The sequence below is a fragment of the Geotrypetes seraphini genome, chromosome 6 (assembly GCF_902459505.1).
Source record: "Geotrypetes seraphini chromosome 6, aGeoSer1.1, whole genome shotgun sequence".
Taxonomy (NCBI): Eukaryota; Metazoa; Chordata; class Amphibia; order Gymnophiona; family Dermophiidae; genus Geotrypetes; species Geotrypetes seraphini.
Window position 1 is genome coordinate 159,439,595 of NC_047089.1, and position 22,148 is coordinate 159,461,742.

Genomic DNA, 22,148 nt, shown 5'->3' on the forward strand with positions numbered 1-22,148 from the left:
TTTGAAACAACTTGATTTTTGTCAAATTTTGGTCACAAAACTTAAACAGGTCACTTGGTGAAAGAATTTGGTTTTCTTTTGGCCGTGCTAACCTTTTAGCAGTTCCACCAATTCCATTGCTGGGTGACTTACCATGGCTTGTGCCAAAGAAATTCCACTCAGCATGAATACCAAAGTCAGAATAGTGATAGCAGAGATCAACAAAGTTTTTAAAGTTTTTGTATTGTACAGCAGAGCCATCACTGAAGTATCTTATGTACTTAACATTGGCAGAAACGTTCAAGATACTGAAGAGTTAGTAGATAAAGACAGGTTGTTCACCCTCTCCAAGGAAGGGAGAAAAATAGGGCACTCTCTAAAGGTGAAAGGGGATAGATTCCGTACGAATGTAAGGAAGTTCTTCTTCACCCAGAGAGTGGTAGAAAACTTGAACGCTCTTCCAGAGTCTGTCATAGGGGAAAACACCCTCCAGGGATTCAAGACAAAGTTGGACAAGTTCCTGCTCAACTGGAAAGTACGCAGGTGAGGCTGGGCTCATTTAGAGCACTGGTCTTTGACCTTGGGGCTGCTGTGTGAGCGGACTGCTGGGCATGATGGACCACTGGTCTGACCCAGCAGCGGCAATTCTAATGTTCTTATGTTTTCCAAAAAATGTCATGCCTTAAACTGTCACTAATGATACAAACACTCAAGCATTGAATCTCACTGTTAAGGTGGAAATAGACAACAAAAGGGTGCAAAGTGGCTTGGCTATTTTCCCAATGGAACCCTGAAAAGCTTCTTGAACAACAAAAGAATAATTTTCAGCAAAATCCATTAGAATAACAAGTTCTTCATGATTTAAATTTTCTTTGACTGTTTCAAAATGTAATGATGTATTGAAAGATCTGTAATCTTTTCAGCAAGCTCAGCTATAAAATCTTCGACTGCCATTTGTTTGACATCTACCGTGTTTCCCCAAAAATAAGCCCTAGCATGATTTTTGGGGTAAGTCTTAATATAAACCCTACCCCCGAAAATAAGCTCTAGCCACCGGCGGCAGCAGCGCTCCCCCCGCGACCCTTCCATCTCTCCCACCCATCCAAACCCCAACCGCAAGACTGAAATATAGTACCTTTATAACAAACCACATCATCGGCAGCACAGGCCTCATCGCGGCTTTCTCACGCCCGGGCGTTCCTCTGCCACGTTGCTGATGTTTGCAATTGGTTCTTCTTCAGATGATGGATCAGATAATGACGCTTGAGCAGTCATTCTGGTGTTTATCTCTTTTCGACAAGATATGCACAACTTTTGACCAGGTATGAACGGATTTTTTGACAGTCTTTAATTGCTCTGCAACACCGTCACTGATAAGCTTCAGATTTTTTCTAACCTGATGATTAGGTTTCAAGAATGGATTGCAGCATGAAATTTGTAAAAAATCAAATTGCATTAAAAACACTGCCTCATGATAGAGACAGATAGTTGAACTTTCATCGAAACTTTGAGTTGTTCGTTGAGTCAATAATTTCTGATGACTTGTGTGAGTTTTAAGGCCCTCTCTGCCCTATAGGTTGTTAAATGACATTGTGATTCATTGATTTTGCCAATGGTGCAAGCATAGATTTTATCAATAGTTTCTGGATCCATTGCTTATTATTCAGATGTTTAAAAAATAAACTCACTTTTTCAAGCTCTGGGAATAAAACATGTGAAAACAAAAGCAAAATATTACCTTACTAGTATGCCTGGTATTCACAAGCAAATTTACTCATATCAATAACAATGGTGTAACATGAAACACATAGTAACAAAAACAGCAAACAAAATCAACTGCTTTTATTCATAAATTATTCTACAAATTTGATTCAGCACTGTAATAATTATGCAATGTCATCACAATTAAGCTTTGAAACAAACAATAAATTATGTGTGGTGTAAAGTTCTTTCATAGTTCAACTTGAATATTTGAAGAACCCTCCAATGACAAATACAGTTAATACTTTTAAATAGTTAGTTACGTTGCTGTGACTATCAGAATTCAATTGCAATTTTCTTCCCTATACAAAAAAAATACCCTCCTGAAAATTTGATATCTGGTAGAGAAAGAGTTGTTCTATCCAATGCTTTTTGAACCAGTGTGATAGCTGGTGTCAAAAATGAAATACAAGCCTTCAAAAATGGGTAACATATATACAAATGCTACAGTACCCACAGATATAATAAGAGTACAGATCTCTGCACACCATATAGAGAAGTAGAGTTCCACTAGGTATCCAAGGGCAGTTTTTGTAAACCTGGACCTTTACAAAAGCCTGTGTGCTATATAGTTGAAGCATATTTCTTTTCACTGCTTTTCAGATATTTGTTACTGAAAACTCACCAGCTGTCTCTAGATGCTTTTCTGATTGCTCTGAAATTCATGCAAGTGGAAGATGTTGATATTGATGAAGTTCAATGTATCTTGGCCAATCTCATATATATGGTATGTGTTAACGTTCTTTTCTTTAGAAGACTGACTAGAGACTTTGGTGATATCCTGTAGTATTAGACATCTTAATGCCAAAGCAAGTGTTTCTTTGATATTCTCATTTGTAAGTTTTAATGATATACAGAATGTCTGATATAATTCTAAAATATTTTGTGTATGCCTCTGTAAGTTATGATTATGTTCATTTTTTATGTGCACTGCCTTTGATCTTTTAAGGCTGAGAGAGTAGCTTAGAAATTGGTTTTTTGGTTTCTTTTTAATACATAAATTGTTACACTGGCAAACTCAGAGCTCAAACAAAGCTATAAGTAAGATACAGGGGATCTAAAGCTGTGCACAGGCTATTTCAAAATGAATTAATCAATTTTTATATTAACAAGTTCACACTTTACAGAGGATCAACATTTGAATTTATTATTTAAAAAATATTTTAACATACCACCCTTCATGCAAAGACAGCAGAACATGCTATACAGTCTCCATCTGAAAACCCCCCCAATGATATCGTAGTACCTTTAAAAACAATAACTAAAAACATTCTACCAGACTATGAAAAAAAGCATATCAGACAAAGTTACAATTATTTTGCTCCTTTTCTGTTTTGACAATATTGCTAATAGACTTAGCAGTTCAATCTATCAGATGCCTCAAAATTAAGTAAAAAAAGAAAAGGAAAAAAACCAAGCCTTGGGCTACTGTAGAAAGGACAACAAGAAGAGGCTCTGGAGATGTCACAACCAACTTATGGATACAAGTCTTTTATTTGAAGTAGAACAATAAAAATATATAAAAACACAACAAAGTCCCGACTAGGATCCAAGTTTCGACGACTGTCGCCTTCATCAGGGGACAATATCAAGCATGTCGACATCTCTGCTTAACTTACAAGGCGCCAAAAAAATTTGTAAGATGTAGTTTTCTTCTAATAGCTTCTGCCACTATTAAATTACTACGGGTCCCTATCCCTGAGTTGCACTAAGTCATAATGTAGGCTTGCTGTGCCAAAAAAGGCTTACCGCAGGGTACACTAAGGCATCGTTTGATAATTTCTCTGTTTGCACATGATAATTGCACATAAACTTTTTATTTTTTTTGAGGGGATGTGTCATAGACAGAGAATCGGCATTAAATACTAGCAAGCTATCACATTCACATTACCACATCCTAAGGTTAATGCAGGAACACTTAGCATCTTCTTTTTTTTTTGGTAATCATTTTTATTAGAAAGGGTACAGCCGGGTAACAGAAACAACAATAATATCAAAAGTGCAGATACAAAGAGGCATTATTATATAGACAAGAAAATACACTCTCCACAAATAGGCACATAAATGGCACAGGTATAGCAGTAAGTGCCCCCGCATTATTTGCCGTTGCTGTTCGCTAATGACAAAAAAATGGAAAAAAAAATCCTTATTTTACTGCCATAGTGAAAATGAGCTTAGCATATGGCAAAGCCCCCGCAATAGGACATGCTAAACCTAGATTTTGCTGTGGCTTAGTAAAAGAGCCCCATGTTAGTTGACATGTGCTAACAAAGCTTAGCACATTCACTGGATGTGAGCTGGTGCTGTGTACTTCTGGGACTGTGTGTTTGGGGTGGAGGGTTTCTTTGTTTTGTTTTGCATTTTTTTTAGGTGGGTTTGAATTTTATGACTTTTGTTTTGGGGGAGAGGAGTGTTTATTAAAAGCTAAGCATTTCTTATATCTGTACAGTACCAAAACATTTTCTCCTTTTCCAGGGCCATATTAAAGGATATATATCACATCAGCATCAGAAGCTAGTGGTCAGTAAGCAAAACCCATTTCCACCACTGTCTACAGTGTGCTGAGCTTGGGATGAAAACCATGAAGCTTGTATTTCCAAGTTTATTCAAGACTTGCTATACCACAAATTGGAGAATCAGCTAAGCGGTGTACAAACTAAAATAAGGAATAGAGAGTGGTAGACAAACAGTACTGAAAAAAAGAGAAAAGAGAGGATGGGGAGGATATAGTGAACTACAATATTGTTATAGACAGAAACATGGAGCAACTGACATTTTTTTCCAGCTGTTTTCAAATGAAATACACAATTCTTATAAAAAAAATTAGAGCGGACATCACAAAGTATCAAAGAAAAATTATACCACCTATGGCTCCATTCCTGTTTTGACTTTTTCTGACAGAAGCCTCAAAACTTTCTTTGGTAGACCATTCCAGCCCAGTTCTGATTTTTCTACCTTTTGCTTTGAGATTTTGTTTCAACAATGTACTGCCAGATGCCAATCTACAATTACAGCATCTTTTAAGTTCCTGCACTGTAAGCATCACATGCTTTCTCCTACAGAGAAACTTGCCCCCACCACAGGGTGGCCTGTTCAATATATATTTGTCGGGGTTTTTTGTAAATAAGGACTGACGTTGGACATTAATTAGTGAAGGCTTAAACACTGTAATATATCCTAATGCAGTTGTTCTCAACCCCTGTCCTGGGGAACATCCAGCCAGTCAGAGATTGTGGAGATTTATGAATGCTACCACGTTTTCTTAAATCCTACTTTATCATCTTCTACAAAACTGCCTGTATTAATAATTGATAAATTTAACAAGATTTCATGCTTGTTTTAATATTTGAATAACTGTTTTTAGTTCTTTTCAGAAAGATGGGTTGATTGCTTTTTGGAGCACAGATTAGATACTTTTATGGTTCCCAACCCTGACCTGGAGGACCACCAGGCCAGTCGGGTTTTCAGGATAGCCCTAATGAATATGCATGAGAGAGATCTGCATATAATGGAGGTGCCAAACTTGCAAATCTGCTTCATGCATATTCATTAGAGCTATCCTGAAAACCCAGCTAGTCTGATGGTCCTCTAGGACAGAGTTGGAAACCACTGCTTTATGGCAAAAGACATGAAAATACAGAGGACAAGAATGAATCATTTCTTTTCTAGTCAATATTCAGCTGGCAGCAGTCTAAATTAGATCTGGATATTCAATCCCAAGCTATGTCTGGACCACTGACGTTGAATAGCTAGGTCTCACTGGAATGTGCTAGTTTCTGTGACATGCATAAGAGGATCAGTCATTTCCTCCCCACCCCCTCCCAGATTCTGTTATCATCTACACACAACAAAGTACAACCAACTTTCTGCAACCATTTTACAATTGCAGGAGCAAATAGGGTTCATTCTTTTGCAGTCTACCCCACTATACCACCAGAAAGCTTAAGTTAGGCCCAGAAGAAGGGGGGTTACAGGTGGATGGGTAAGGGAAGTTGGGGAGGAGGGTTTTGTTCTCAGAAGGCAGGGTTCAAGGAGAGGGGTCTACTATTTGGAGGAGGGGATAGCAGGATGGGAAGGTTGGTTCATTTGTGGGGGGAGAGATCAGCTTCAGAGCATTCCCTTAAAGCCACTTTTCTCCTCTCCAAATAAAAAAATCCAAAATACCTCTGGTGTCATTTGCTGTTACAATCTGAACTATATCTGGCATGCCAGTAGGATCAGAATAATCCACTCCCTCCTGAAAAAAGTGAGAGGGTGGATGTGTAACCTCCCTCCAAGGTATAGAAACCAGGCCTGAGCCTTTGGAGATGAGATGTGTAAATAACTTTTGAATGCTACTTTTTAACACCAACCAATCTGATTCTAAGCTTTCATGCTTTGGAATTTGAACATAAACCTATCCTCATCCCTTACAAGCCCGCTCCAGCCCCAAGGGTCTCTTTTGATTTGGCCCTTACCTTAGGTCCAAGCTTAAAGCACCAATAGCATTTGTCAGAACTGTTGAAAACTGATATCTGATCAAAAACCTGCTATCTGGATTTACCAAAAATGGGCCCAAAATGGGTGAATGTGTGTGCTGTAACAGTGCTCCAAGGGCATGTTAATTCCTGCAAGATCACAGACTGACTCCTTGCCAGCTGATCAGTCTTAAGTTAGATGATTGTTGATTGTTAACTTTACCACATTATGAGTACCTCAACATAATCCAAACTGCAAGTCCTCCATCACTTCTACTGTTGATGAGTAAGCTATCAATTTGCCTACCTGGGAAAAAAAAGAGACTGAACCAAATGCAGCCTGTAATAGGACTTCATAGTCAGAAAAGGCAACTTTTGAGAGCTGTATTGGAAGCCTGGAATCTGGGGCTACTTTTTCCCATCTCATAAATATTCTCTTGACCAAAAATCCTTTTTTTAAATCTCCCTAACCAAAGGTCTCTAGAAAAAAAGAAAATCCAGAAATGTGTCTAATAACTACCCATTTCAAATACCCTTTCCTTTGTACGTGAATAATATATATGGCCAACAATTGAACCCTACACTATTTTCTGTTCAGTCAAGGCCTCTTAGGAGGGATGTCACCTTTTGAATAGCCCAAGGGTAGGCAATTCCGGTCTTTGAGAGCCACAGGCAGGTCAGGTTAGGTTTTCAGGATATCCATAATGAATATATATGAGATGGATTTGCATACACTGCCTCCTTGAGATGCAAATCTAATGCATATTTATTCTGGATATCCTGAAAACCTGACCTGTTTTATGTAATTTTTTGTTTTTTTGAGATTATGTATGTAGCTGATGTGATCTCCCCCAGATCAAAGTGGAATATGTATTAATAAACCTTAACCAGAGTCAACCTCTATATCTCTGGTAAGCATCCAAGACAGTATCTGCATAAGCTAATAGCAGGCTCTATTGACTCATTAGGCCGGTAGGGAAAAATGATTCCCCTCTTCACCCCCATATAAGACCCTGGTGAGACCTCGTTTAGAATATTGTGTATAATTTTGGAGACCATACCTTGAAAAAGATAAACAGGATGAAATCTGTCCAGAAGAAGGCTACTAAAATGGTTATTGGCCTTTGTCATAAAGCATATGGGGACAGACTTAAAGATCTCAATACATATATTTTGGAGGAAAAACGGTAGAGGGGAGCTACTACTACAACTCTTTATTATTTCTATAGCTCTGAAAGATGTATGCAGTGCTGTACACGTGCATTCAACATGTAATAGTTCCTGCTCAGAAGAGCGTGCAATCTAATTTAGACAAACAGGAAATATAGGGATTGGGGAGTTTCTCACATAAAATGGTAAGATGAATAACAAACCATATATGATAGAGATGTTTAAATACCTATGTAGCATAAATGTGCATAAGGTAAGTCTCTTTCAATTGAAAAGCTTTGGAATGGAAATGAGGTGAAGGTGAAAGGGAATAGACTAAGAAATAACCTCAGAAAATACTTTTTCATGGAAAGGGTAGTGAATGTGTGGAGGTGGTGGAGATGAAAAATGTGTCCAAATTCAATAAAGCTTGGGATAAGTACATTGAATCTCTAAGGGAGCGGAAGTAGTAGATGGCATGGATAAGCAGATAACCCATATGGTCTTTATCTGCCTTCATTTTTACTCCGTTTCTATTATGAACCACATGTTCGCCAATCATAAGAATGCAGAGACCCAGTTAATAATCCTAGAGATTTTCATATTCTTAGCTGCAACACCTTAAGTTTTAGACTTTTTCTTACCCCCAATTTAATGCTGACTTTAGTTTTGGACTTCTATATAAACTTGACACCAGAAGTCTGAACCACCTGAGAATCTGGACTCTTGGGGAAAGGTAGACACAGTGATGCTGGAGCTTTTACAATAAATGTTAACAAACAGGAAAAAATGAATGTTCAAAAACAATTTTACAATAAAATATCTGTTTTTCTACGACTTTCCTATTATGGTACTCAATAGTAAGTTTCTTTGTATGTATTCCTGTAAATATATACATTTTGTTAATTGAAGCATTCTGTATTTGTAAATAAATCAACAAAATTGCCTTGTTCATCTCTTTATTCCTTAAATTTCTATTTTAAAAGTACTGCCTGAGAATCTGAAAAAATTGAAAATCCAGACTGACCCAAACCCCAAGCTGTCTGGATTTTTGGACTTGTACTATATATCAGTGCACATCTGCTTTTTAATTTTCTTTCCAGTGCAATAGGTGAGACATTCTAGATCAGGGGTGCCCAAAAGGTTGATCACGATTGACCAGTAGATTGCGAAGGCAACACAAGTCGATTGCAGAGCCCATCCCGAGCTCCGTGATAGACTCATGTTCTACCTGCTTCCCGACGCAGTAAACAGGATGCAGAAGCGCCAGGCCGACCAGCTTTTCCCCTACCGACATCAATTCTGACGTCGGAGAGCAAGTTCCGGGCCAGCCAATCGCTGCCTGGCTGGCCTGGAACTTCCTCTCCGACGTCAGAATTGACATCTGGGTGGAAGGCTGGTCGACCCAGCGCTTCTGCGTTCTGTTTACCACGTCGGGAAGCAGGGAGAGTTCTGAACTTGGTGACGGCTTGGGGGCCTGTTCCCCGATGGCGGCGGCTTGGGGGGAGGGAAGGGAGAAAGAAAGGGGGCAGGCAGGGAGACAAAGGAAACAAAGGGTGCATGGAGACAAAGAAAGAAGGGAAAAAGAAAGGGGACAGGGAGACAGAAAAAGGTGGCATGGAGAAAGAAAGGGGACATGGAGAGAGAAAGACAAAGAAAGGGAGACAGAAAGAAGGGAAACAAAGAAGGGGCATGGAGAGACAAAGAAAGAAAGGGCGGGGAGAGGAAGAAAAAGTTGGGGGAGGAAATGAGGTCTGGAGGAGAGGAAACATACAGGAGGCTGAAAGAAGGGAAGAAATATTGGATGCACAGTCAGAAGAAGAAAGTGCAACCCGACACTCATGAAATCACCAGACAACAAAGGTAGGAAAAATTATTTTCTTTTCAATGTAGTGATCAAAATGTGTCCGTTTTGAGAATTTATATCTGCTATCTATATTTTACACTATGGCCCCCTTTTTACTAAACTTTAGTGCAGGGAGTCTATGAGCGTCGACAACATTGCGGGGCATTCAGTACAGCTCCCTGTGCTAAAACCACTATCGCGGTTTAGTAAAAAGGGAGGGGGTATATTTGTCTATTTTTGTATAGTTGTTACTGAGGTGACATTGCATAAAGTCATCTACCTTGACCTCTGGAAAAAACCCGGAATATAAATGATAATTAACATTTTCTCTGCGTACAGTGTGCTTTGTGTTTGTGTTAGTAGATCATTTTGACTTGGTCATTTTAAAAGTAGATCGCAAGCCCAAAAAGTGTGGGCACCCCTGTTCTAGATAGATGGTTATTTCTCCATAGCCACATGCTGCTGCAGAAGGAAGCCACTCCAGATTTTTCACTCTGCCTCTGCTGTACTTCACTGGGTTCTCTAACTCCACCTACACTTCTTTCCTTCTGTTTGCATGCCTACAGGAGTGTTCTGCTCTCCCCATTTTATTATTTTTATTTGGTGTAATTTTGTCCCTTTTTTGGAAATTTTGGTGCTTGGAGTGATTTTAAAGCTCTGTCTGTATGAGAATACACAGACTTCGGTAGCTGACAGACCAATGTCCATCTGCCTTGAGAGATCCATGCATCTCTCCCACCCCCTCTACTGTCACATCCAACATTTTTCCCTCATCCCCTAGATCATGTGCAGCATTTTTCACCACTGCACACCAGCCCCATGCCCATATCTTCTATCACCCCTTTCCAGCACAATGCTACACATATCGCCCTCCGTCACTATGTCCAACATTCCTCTCCCTTGCAATCCCCTTCAATCTGTCCCTCTTCCCTCTCCACCACCATATCCAACATTTCTCCTTGTTGGGGGCACGCCAGGCAGCGATTCACACACTGAACGTGGCTGATCCACAAGCCTGTCCGACATCAGCTCTGACATCGGAAAGAAGGTTTTTGGGTCAGCTACATGCAGTGTGTGAACTGTTGCCAGCTGCGTGTCCCCCCCAACAAGACGCTGAAGGAGCGAGTACGGTAAGGAGGTAACTGGGAACCTCCCTCCCCCCGCTGACCTGACATCAGAGGGAAGCCATGTGGGTTGGTTTCAGGAGGGAGGCAGGAGAAGGGTGCAGGCAGGGATCCCTGGCAGTGGCTTCAGTAGGTGGGGCGGGCAATGAGGGATCCCTGGTGGCAGCAGCACATCTTCGGATGGGCAGGCAGGGAATATTCTCCACGGCAGCCATGCCGCCTACCCCCAGGTGCCCAAACTACTCCCTAGATCAGAGTTTTTCCAATATATTGGCAATGAATATGCATGAACGAGATTTGCTTTCTAATAAGGCAGTACATGCATAGGTATCTGATGCATCTTCATTCCTGTTTTATGATGTTGCAACTCTAGTAAGAGCTGTAAAACTTAACCCTTGCCTAGGGGCTGAGTCCAAGCCGAAATTTCAGTGGTGGTAACAATGAGACAATGCCTCCTTCCTCTGTACCATTTACTCTCCCATGCCACCTCAGGGCTCAAAGGAGAAGGATGGAAACACCTAATCTCTAGTTTCTGGATGTTGAAGTGTTGCAACTTGAACCATTTTCTACATAGTACAATAATCTGGCCCCAGGCCCCAGCTGCATGCTCTTCTCTGAGACCCTAGATGACAGGGTGAGGAGTAACTGGGTGGTGGTATGGGGAAGAATGAGAGGATCATAGTGATGGCAGCTGTGATTAAGGTGGGGGGAATGACTTTCTGGAAGAGAGTGTGAAAGGCAAAAGTGGTTGATTTGGAGTAATGAGGAGGGGAGAGTGAGGGCTCTGGAAACTTACAGGAAGAAGGTGAGATTGGTGTCAGTGGGTTTAGTGAAAAGATTGAGAAAATGTGCATGGGAAGAATGGATATACACTATGAAAGGTATGGAAAGACTTAGGGGTGAGTGAGAGAAGATAGATCCTTTCCTGTTCCATGATACTCTTTTTCCCTCTTTTGTCTGCTCCACGTTTCCACCTCTTCTTACTCTATCTCAATCCCCTATCTACTTCTTAGTGATCTCTTCTCCAAATCCCTTTAAAGTTTAACTCCATCACCCACTTTCTTTCTCTCCCATATATTTACCTTGCTACTTTCAACACATCATCATATTGACTAGGGGTGAATCTGTCTGTTCATCTGTAAGCAGGTAACTTTCCTTTGATTGGGCAAATTTCATGCCAAATCTTGGTTAAAGCCCATCCATGGACCATGAATTTATCATTTTGAAAATGACCTCATGTCAAGGTGGTTTTCATAGGGTCATATTAAAAAGGTACTGAAAATTTACATGAGAATACTTACTGTCTTCTTTAAAATCAATTTGAAGGAAGTGTTGTGGAAACAGAGACCATTCTGAAATTAATACCATCTAAATTCTTTTACTCAAAAAATATTAGAGCTACAATTTTTGACATTTTTATAAAATTTATCGTTTGACATCAGATTTTCCATTCCCTTATGTAACATTTGCATTGTTAATACCTCCAGTATCAAAACAGGTTCCACTTTCTATGTTCTGTGAGATATAGGTGGTATGCTGGTTTTCTTTTTTGGCATATGTGTTGTAACGGCTAGCAGGGCATGATGGCACTGAAATTTATGTTGAGATATGTTGTATTACTGTATGACATACAGATGAATCAAGATAACACAGAACCATTGTACTGAGTCCTCAAAAACAATTTCAACAAATCTCACAAGAAGAACATGCCAATTAAAGAATTGTTTTCTTCATCAGTTACAATCTGCGACTATGAACACATGGTCAATAAAATATATATATATTTTAAAGATCTTAATGCAGTCTTAGTTGGTAAAGATAGTGGATCATTTGTCCCCAGCAATAAAATATCACCCGCACTAAATTTTGATTGGGCTATTAAATCTTGGCTAGTATTTTCATTCCATAGCTTTATGTAACCAAGTAACATATCTTGAAATTTTAGTGAAAACAAATGTCTCTAAATTACTGAGCTCGGATGGGCAAGATCCTAGAATGCCTATCAGAAACCATGTGCCTTTATGTTCCACAGCAAAATGGCTTCCCCCAGCCAGGTGGCCTTTCAGAATTTCCTGTGAAATCCCACAAAACACTCTGTTTGTTTGGGTAATGTTGAGGATGCTTTCACAGGTCTCTTTTTCAAGAGGTGAAACCTGGAATTGAATGAGAGATCCTTCCAACTGGCCTTCTTCCTGAAGCTTCCAGCTGCTGACTGTGCCTGAGTTCTCTGGCATCAGTACATATTCAGCAAAGTCTCTCTCGGGAATACAAATGGGAAGACAGTAGTCATTGAAGTTGAGGTTTCTATGGAGCTGAAGTAGGGCAATGTTGTTCTCACCAGTTTCTGCTGAGTACCTCATATATACATGTATGTTTTTCACTTGGATTATCTGTTTAGTAAACACAGGTTCATGGTCTTGGATTTTTCCTATAAAATAACAGTGAGTTAGCCAGTGTTAGAAACAATATCTTGTGTTATAAAAACTACATGTTGTGCACTCAAAAATCAGATGGCTGTCATTTCATGACCTTAAATTTCAATGAATATAGTGAAAAGGTGCTGTAAGCCTCAGCTTGAATCTAGGTGATGATAATGCTGTTCTTTAAAGTCCAAATCAATGCTGTATTTGTCAGTATGAGCAATATGTCCATTATGGGGCTGGGTCACTGAAGTGTGCCATCATTTATGTATGCAAAACCAGCAGAGAAGATTATTTTCAAAGCCATGGTACTTCCCCATCAAAATGCTGTCTGCATAAGAAATGATGCAGGTTTCGCAAGACAAAACGGGGATAAATCAAACACTGTAAACCCAAGTGTATAGTGCTATAAATAGATCAAGTGAATGCACTCTAGACATATATCAAAATATTCACAGCATTTACTAAGTCACACTTGTATTGTGCTCAGAGAACCGTTACAAGGTAAAAACACCCTGTCATAAGAAATGAGCCATGACTTCTCCCTATCCTTTTAAGTCATCGTGGGTCACATCCTGATGATGGCGTTTGCTCTGATTGGTTCCCTGAAGCTATTTGTAAAATTTAAGTTTGCGCTGAAAATTCCAGCTTTTCTTTTGCAATTATTCAGTGGAGTTGTGGCCTTCGTTGGTGAGATGCCTTATGACAGATTACTAGCCATAATTTTGTACATTTGTGTCTTGTGTTTCATAACCTTCCCACTGTGTTCCACCCCTCTTCTTTACTACATTGTTCTATCAGCAACATTTAAAGAATGGACTGTACTTTTATTATCCTGTAATTCTCAGTTTCTTTTTAGTTATGCTTTTCCTTTTTTGGGGATTTATTGTAAACTGTTTAGATATATATTTTAGCTTTGTGGAATATCTAATAAAGTGGATGATGATGATTTAAACCTGAGATCTCCCATTCAACTTTTCCCCTTGATAGGTCTCATGTATAAGTTCCCGGTTGCACTACTGTTTTACTGATCTTTCTTTGTCTACCATTTATGAACCTGTTCTATCAGCCCTGTCTAGTGCCTGATTCCCGACTGAGTTTGCCTGTTGATTCTGTACTATTTCTGATTTATTGATGTTGATCTGGCATGCATCTGGCCTTCAATTCTGTACTTCTCCAGTTTTCTATTATTTGGTGATTGGCAACTAAGGGCTCCTTTTACTAAGGTGCGCTAGCGTTTTTAGCGCGTGCTTAAGATTAGCACGCGCAAACCATGCGCTAATCAAAAAATACTAACGCAAGCTCTATGGAGGCATTAGCGCTTAGCGCACCTTAGTAAAAGGTGCCCTAAGTTAAACTCTTCAAGGAACACTTTGGGATCATGCTTTAAGTCCTAACAACATCTAAGTAGCAGAGGGCTCGAACCAAAAAAGAAAAGTGAGTACTCGCAACCTAGCTTAATGGTCCCCTTATGTTCCTCACTCCTTGAGCTGTCATCTACCATTCTGTAGGTACAGTGGTGCTTTACCTACAGTGGCTTTATTTATTTATTTTTAGTATTTATATACCACTTAAAGCCTAAGTGGTTTACATTCAATTACTCAAGTATTTTTCCCTGTCTGTCCTGGTGGGCCTACACTGTCTAATGTACCTGGGGCAATGGGGAATTAAGTGGCTTGCCCAGGGTCTATAAAAGTTTCTATACAATATACAGATATAAATATGTGTGTACAGCCTGTAACTATGTACATTTATCATAGTGAGAATAGGAATTCCTGAGGGTAAGGTTGCACTTATATGTGCACTTTTGAACGTTCACATCTGTGTTTAATTTTTCCCAAAATAAGAATGCACGCCAAATAGCAGGGATAACTGTGTGCACCTGTTTTTTCCCGAGGCAGGTTTCAAAGTGAAAGTGGGTGTGTACCTTTGAAAATCCACAAAGACCACATAGAGAAAAGTGAGCACATACTTTTCACCAGATATGGGCAGTTTTAAATTTATCACCTAAGTTAGAGTGAGACTACTCTAGTCTTCACGTGTTGCAAGCTAATCAGTTTCTCAAGATTTCCACATTGAATAGGAATAGATTCATTTTAATGCACTTCTCATCAAATATAAATTCATCTCATGCATGGTCAGTGTGGACCTCTGAATATCTGACCACACTTGTGACATTCCAGGACCAGGGGTGCAGTTCAAGTATTTTTCCCTGTCTGTCCTGGTGGGCTTACACTGTCTAATGTACCTGGGGCAATGGGGAATTAAGTGGCTTGCCCAGGGTCTATAAAAGTTTCTATACAATATACAGATATAAATATGTGTGTACAGCCTGTAACTATGTACATTTATCATAGTGAGAATAGGAATTCCTGAGGGTAAGGTTGCACTTATATGTGCGCTTTTGAACGTTCACATCTGTGTTTAATTTTTCCCAAAATAAGAATGCACGCCAAATAACAGGGATAACTGTGTGCACCTGTTTTTTCCCGAGGCAGGTTTCAAAGTGAAAGTGGGTGTGTACCTTTGAAAATCCACAAAGACCACATAGAGAAAAGTGAGCACATACTTTTCACCAGATATGGGCAGTTTTAAATTTATCACCTAAGTTAGAGTGAGACTACTCTAGTCTTCACGTGTTGCAAGCTAATCAGTTTCTCAAGATTTCCACATTGAATAGGAATAGATTCATTTTAATGCACTTCTCATCAAATATAAATTCATCTCATGCATGGTCAGTGTGGACCTCTGAATATCTGACCACACTTGTGACATTCCAGGACCAGGGGTGCAGTTCACTCTAAATTTAGCATGGGAGAAAACGCCTGCTAAATTATTATAACATGACTATTTGAAACCCCTGTTTCTGTAATGTTAATGATCTTATTCTCTATCAGATTTAGGAAAGAAAGAACTTTTTAAATTGTAGGCAGTTTGTTAATGTAGCAAAATAATGCAGACAGAAGGCTAATAAATTCACTAACTCATTTATCAGCCTTTGGTAACAAAATTTGTAATATGACCGATTTGTCATGCAGGCCCTTTTGTTCCATCATCACCTCTCTGCAAAATACTGCTCTTCCTCCCATTAGAAAGTCATGGGAAAGGAGGTAATGTCCTAATACGGATTAATAACTGGTTAAAAAATATAAAACAGATTAGAGTTAAATAGTCAATACTCTCAATGGAAAAGAGTACATAGTAAGGCTCCACAGAAGTCTATGCTGGGACCGATGCTTTTTAACACATTTATCAATGATCTAGAGATGGGAATAACTAGTGAGATTTGCTGATGATTCAAAGCTAAATTGCACGAGGATTGTGAAAAATTTAAAGAGGACCTTGTGAGATTGGAAGACTGGGCATCAAAATGGCACTTGGCGTTTAATGTGAGCAAGTGCAAAGTGATCCATGTGGGAAAGAGGAACCCAAACTTATAACTACGTGATGCAGGGTTCCACGTTAGGAGTCATAACTCAGGAAAAAGGTATAGGTGCATTCACTGAGGATATGATGAAACCCTTTGCTGAGTGTGCGGCAGTAGCTGAAAAGCAAATACAATGTAAGGAATTATCAGGAAAAGAATGGAAAACAAAACTGAAAATGTCATGCCTTTGTAGCATTCTATGATGCAACAATACCTTGCAAACTGCAAGTCTGGTTGCTGCATCTAATAAAAAAATAGCAGAATTTAAATAGGTACAGAGAAGGGCAATGAAAATAACAGGAATGGGACGGCTTCCTGTTGAAGAAAGGCCAAAGCAATTAGTGCCTGGAGAAGAGTTGGCTCAGGAGAGAGATGATAAATGTCTATACAATAATGAGTGGTGTGGAATGGGAAGATGTGAATCACTTTTTTTCACTCTTTCCAAAAATATTTGGACTGGGGGTATGCGATGAAGCTACTATGTAGTAGATCTAAACATAAAAATTGCTGCTGCTTGTCAGACCAGTGGTCCATCGTGCCCAGCAGTCCGCTCACACGGCGGCCCTCCGGTCAAAGACCAGCACCCTGAGACTAGCCCTACCTGCGTGCGTTCTGGTTCAGCAGGAACTTGTCTAACTTTGTCTTGAATCACTGGAGGGTGTTTTCTCCCATGACAGACTCCGGAAGAGCATTCCAGTTTTCTACTACTCTCTGGGTGAAGAAGGAACTTCCTTACGTTTGTACGGAATCTATCCCCTTTCAATTTTAGAGAGTTCTGTCTTGTTCTCCCTACCTTGGAGAGGGTGAATAACCTGTTTTTATCTACTAAGTCTATTCCTTTCAGTACCTTGTATGTTTCAATCATGTCCCCTCTCAATCTCCTCTTTTCGAGGGAGAAGAGGCCGAGTATCTGTAATCTTTTGCTGTATGGCAACTCCTCCAGCCCCTTAACCATTGTAGTTGCTCTTCTCTGGACCTTTTCGAGTAGTACCTTGTCTTTCTTTATGTATGGCAACCAGTGCTGGACGCAGTACTCCAGGTGAGGGCACACCATGGCCCGGTACAGCGGCATGACAACCCTCTCTGACCTGTTCGTGATCCCCTTCTTTATCATTCCTAGCATTCTGTTCGCCCTGTTTGCTGCCTCTGCACATTGCGCGGATGGCTTCATCGACTTGTCGATCAGAACTCCCAAGTCTCTTTCCTGGGAGGTCACTCCAAGTACTGCCCCGTACATCCTGTATTTGTGCATGAGATTTTTGTTACCGACATGCATCACTTTACACTTATCCACGTTGAACCTCATCTGCCATGTCGATGCCCATTCCTCGAGCCTGATTTCACGTTGCAAATCTTCGCAATCCCCCTGTGTCTTCACTACTCTGAATAACTTCGTATCATCCGCAAATTTAATCATCTCACTCATCGTACCTATGTCCAGATCATTTACCAAGTTTCCAAGTTTATTAGTTTTTAATATCCCAAGCATCAAACAAATGTCTGGCCGGTTAACAATAAAATTTAAAGAGGCAGATTTAAAAATTTAATAAAAAAGAAAAAAGAAATAGTAGTAAGTGCGTAAAAATATATGAAGTGAACATAGATGACAAAGACTAGACAAACTAGAAGGTGAGGGTAAAAAGGGGGGGAAGGGGAAAAGTTACATAATTTAGATGAAAAGGAGAAAGTGGGGTAGGGATAGAACGAGAGGGGTAGGGGCGCGTTGTTGAAGCAAATACTTGCTCGAAGTAAAAACAAAAAAAAAAGAAGGAAGAAAGATGAGGATCTAAGTACAGTCGAAAGCGTCCTGAAATAAGAAAGTCTTAAGGCTAGTCTTGAATTTGACTAAATGTTGTTCGTCGCGGAGGTATTGTGGTAGAGAGTTCCATAATGTAGGTGCAGTTACTGCAAAGTTGGTTTTCCGGGTATAATAGAATTCTTTTAGGGATGGAATAAAAAGAAGTTTTTGGTCCGTTGATCTTAAAGTGCGAGGGGAACATTGTGGTATAAGGAGTTTATCGAGAAATGAAGGTTGGTGAGAGAGTTTGATTTTAAAGGAGAGTAGGATGATTTTGTAGATGATGCAGTGGGTGATAGGGAGCCAATGAGCCTCTTTAAGAAGAGGAGTGACATGCTCGAATTTACCTTTTTTGTAAATAAGTTTTATTGCCGTGTTTTGTATTAATTGTAATCGTCGTAGTTCTTTTTGGGGTAGTCCGTTGAGAAGAGAGTTACAATAGTCTAAATGGGAAATAACTAAGGAATGAATCAGAATATTGATTGAGTCGGTATCCAAGATAGAACTTAGTGATCGAATAATGCGAAGTTTAAAGAAGCAGATTTTTACGACTGAACTTATGTGGTCATGGAAAGTAAGCTCTCTATCAAAGATGACGCCAAGTAGTTTTATTTTAGTTTCCATTTGTAGTGGTAAAGATCTAATAGAAATTGTTCCTAATAATGATTTGGATGTTTTGATTGGAAGGAGGAGCCCACAGGATTTATCAATATTGAGTGAGAGTTTGTTTAAGAAGAGCCAGTCACTTATAATGTCCAATTTATTGTTTATATCTTTTACGTCTGAGATGTTTGTAGTATTGATTGGGTGGAGAAGTTGTATGTTGTCTGCATAGGCGAATATTGTAAATCCTCTAGATTGTGCTAATGTGAGAAGAGGAGATAGAAAGATATTAAATAGTAATGGAGATAGAATTGAACCTTGTGGGACTCTGAAGGTTTGTGATATGGTTGAAGAAGTTTCATTTTTTACGTGAACTTTAGAGCTGCGTTTGTGAAAGTAAGATATAAACCAAATAAGTGCACAACCTGTAATACCGCAGTCTTTTAATCTGGATAGAAGAGAGTGGTCAATAGTATCAAAGGCTGCAGACAGGTCGAGAGAAATTAGAATTAGAGAATGACACGGTGACGGTTTACCCGCGGCCACCGCATTTAAGCCGCGGGTCACCGCCGAAAACGGGGAAGAAAAATAGAAGTCGCTGCGGTGACGGGGACAAGGCCATTCACCGACCGCAGAAACGGTGAACAGGTTTGTCCCCGCGGGCCAATGTACCCCCTTCTAGGAACCGCTATTTACCTGTGTTTCACCGTGCTCCTCATTTGTCAGATCAACCCCTCCCGACAATCGCAGCAGAAGGGTACCCAACCCCTCCTGCCGGTCCTCCCAATGGCCTCCCCTAAGATCGCCGGCAGGAGGGTACCCAACCCCTCCTGCTGGACCCCCCCCCAACGAACCCTCCCACCCCGGAACCCCCTTAGTCTTACTTTCCAAGTTGGACCGGACAGCTCCTCGCTCGTCTGGCCAGCAGGCCTGCCTCCGTCCAAATGAGGCGGGCCCGCCCCTACCCTGCCCAACCCACAGGATCCTAGGGCCTGATTGGCCCAAGCACCTAAGGCCCCTCCTATAGCGGGAGTGGCTTTAGGTGCCTAGACCAATCAGGCCCTAGGATCCTGTGGGTTGGGCAGGGTAGGGGCGGGCCCGCCTCATTTGGACGGAGGCAGGCCTGCTGGCCAGACGAGCGAGGAGCTGTCCGGTCCAACTTGGAAAGTAAGACTAAGGGGGTTCCGGGGTGGGAGGGTTCGTAGGGGGGGGGGTCCAGCAGGAGGGGTTGGGTACCCTCCTGCCGGCGATCTTAGGGGAGGCCATTGGGAGGACCGGCAGGAGGGGTTGGGTACCCTTCTGCTGCGATTGTCGGGAGGGCCGTTGGGGGGGTCTACAGGAGGGGTTGGGTGCCCTCCTGCCGTGATCGCTGGGGGGAGGGGAGACTTGCAGCACTGCTTATACAGCGACTCTGGCTGTGAGGAACTACAGTAAGGCCAGTGTTGAACAGACTTCATAGTATGAACCAACAGGTTTCTTTTTGTCCTGATGAATTCAGCTCTGTATATATTTTCTGAGACAGTCTATATAAATAGGAATCTATCTGGCTGTGAGGAACTACAGTAAGGCCAGTGTTGAACAGACTTCTATGGTCTTTGTTCCATGTGTGGTAAGACAGATTAGGATGTGTTAGATAGGGCTTCAACAGCAATTTCAGTAGTTGGAACATTAGAACAAAGTCAGGCAGATTTCTACAGTGTGTGTCTCATGTATGGCAAGACAGATTAGAATATGCTTCAATGGCAACTCCAGTAGTTGAGACTTAAAGAGAACACCAAGCAGACTTCTACGCTCTGTGTCCCTTCATGGGTTCTAATTTTGGCCATTGGGGTTCCTTGGAATAATTGTACCTAAGGGGTGGTGGAAGATTAGTGATTGAAAAATTGTATGAAAAATAACTATTTTAAATTTAGTGATCAAAATGTGTCAGTTTTGAGAATTTATATTAATTAATTTTTTCTCTGCGTGTTTTGTTTTTGTATAGTTATTAACTAATATTTAACTAAGTTTTAAAGTTTTACAGAATGTTTCCTTTAAACGTAAATAAAGAAAATTATATAAAATCGTACCCGTTTGAGGCTTTTATGTATGCGACGGTGACGGTGACGGGGCGGTGAATGGGGTTGCAGTGGCGGTGACGGGGCGGTGAATGGGATGGCAGTGGCGGTGACGGGGCGGTGAATGGAATGGCGGTGACGGGGCGGTGCAGAGGATGGTGAGACGGGGACGGGGCGGTGACGGGGACCAATTTTTTCACCGTGTCATTCTCTAATTAGAATAACAGATTTTTGGTGGTCATGATAGTATTGTATAGTTGAGATAAGGCCTAGTAATGATAATTCTGTAGAATGTGAAGAACGAAAGCCGGTTTGGCATGGATGTAAAGCATGAGTTTTATCAAAGAATTCTGTTAGTTGAGAATGAATAATTTTTTCCGTAAGTTTAGAGATTAAAGGTAGATTGGCAATAGGGCGGTAGTTTTTGGGTAAAGAAGAATCTGTGTTGTATTGTTTGAGTTTTGGAAAAACAAGAGCTGTTTTCCAAGCAATAGGGACTAGGCTGTCAGAAAAAGACTTGGAAATCATTTCCCAGATATATGGGCCGAAGAAAGAGAAAAATTTTTTAAGAAGTAATGGGGGAATGCTTTCCAAAAGGTTATTGGGGGAGTTTAAAGATTGTAAGATGAGAAATAGATGTGCTAATGAAGGCATTTTGAAGTTAGCATAAGAGCTGAAAGGTAGTTGAGTCGAATCATTAGAAGTTTGGGCAGAGAAGATAGGTGATGAAGGTCCGAGGTGTGATCTTATATTTTTGATTTTTGTGTCAAAGAACTGGGATAGTTCATCTGCAGATGGTAAAGTTGAGATAGGTAAATTTTGGTTTTTTTTTTTTTGGAATATTTTGAAAGTGACTGCGCAAGACTGAAGAGAGTAGAGGAATTACGGGTGGAAGAGATAAGCTTAGAATAATATTCTTTTTTAGTTTATTGGATGGTTTTTTTAATAATGAAAGGCTTTTTCTTTGAAAAAATGAGATAACTGTTATGGTGTGTTTTACGCCATTTGTTTTCAGCAGACCGAAGTTGTCGGCGGAGAAGGACCAGTTTTTCGTTGTACCAGGGTTGTTGTTTTTTTGAGGACTGATTAGAGGTGGGGTTTTTTTCAGATTTGGGTGCCAGGGAATCTAATAGGGATTTTGTGGATGTTTCCCAGAGAGAAAATTGTTCAGTGACAGAAAGGGAGGAGAAATCTTTAAGATTTAAGTCAAAGGAGGACTGGATAGCTGAAAGCGTTATATTATTAATGTTGCGGGTGATAAGGGCATTATTTGTTTGTTGGACGTGGTTAGAATGTGCTGGAGAGTCTAGTTGCCAAGTAATTAAAGTATGGTCTGACCATGGTATTGCATGAAAATGGAAATTTTGGAAAAGATGGTTGATAGAGGTTGGACATAGAATCATATCGAGAGTATTTCCAGCGGAGTGTGTAGGCATATGGATGAGGGGAGATAGTGATAGATCAGAGAACAAAGTTAGGAGTTCAGAGGTATTATAATGGTTGGGAGAGTTAAAGTGAATATTGAAA

General features: G+C 40.4%; 2 protein-coding genes across 6 annotated transcripts in view; one reads left to right on the forward strand and one right to left on the reverse strand.

Moving 5' to 3' along the window:
- Positions 1-8,298, forward strand: part of PCID2 (PCI domain containing 2) — a 124,230-nt gene extending 115,932 nt beyond the window's left edge. For all 5 annotated transcript variants that reach the window (XM_033949711.1, XM_033949716.1, XM_033949712.1 and 2 more), the window contains 2 exons: positions 2,344-2,467; positions 4,216-8,298. In XM_033949711.1, the coding sequence (XP_033805602.1) occupies positions 2,344-2,467; positions 4,216-4,305 (214 nt within the window). In that variant the 3' untranslated portion in view covers positions 4,306-8,298. The remainder of the gene's footprint in view (positions 1-2,343; positions 2,468-4,215) is intronic.
- A 3,822-nt stretch (positions 8,299-12,120) lies between these two features.
- PROZ (protein Z, vitamin K dependent plasma glycoprotein) overlaps positions 12,121-22,148 on the reverse strand; it is an 83,334-nt gene continuing 73,306 nt past the window's right edge. Inside the window, exon 8 of the mRNA XM_033950012.1 lies at positions 12,121-12,744. Coding sequence (XP_033805903.1) covers positions 12,215-12,744 — 530 coding nt within the window. The 3' untranslated portion in view covers positions 12,121-12,214. The remainder of the gene's footprint in view (positions 12,745-22,148) is intronic.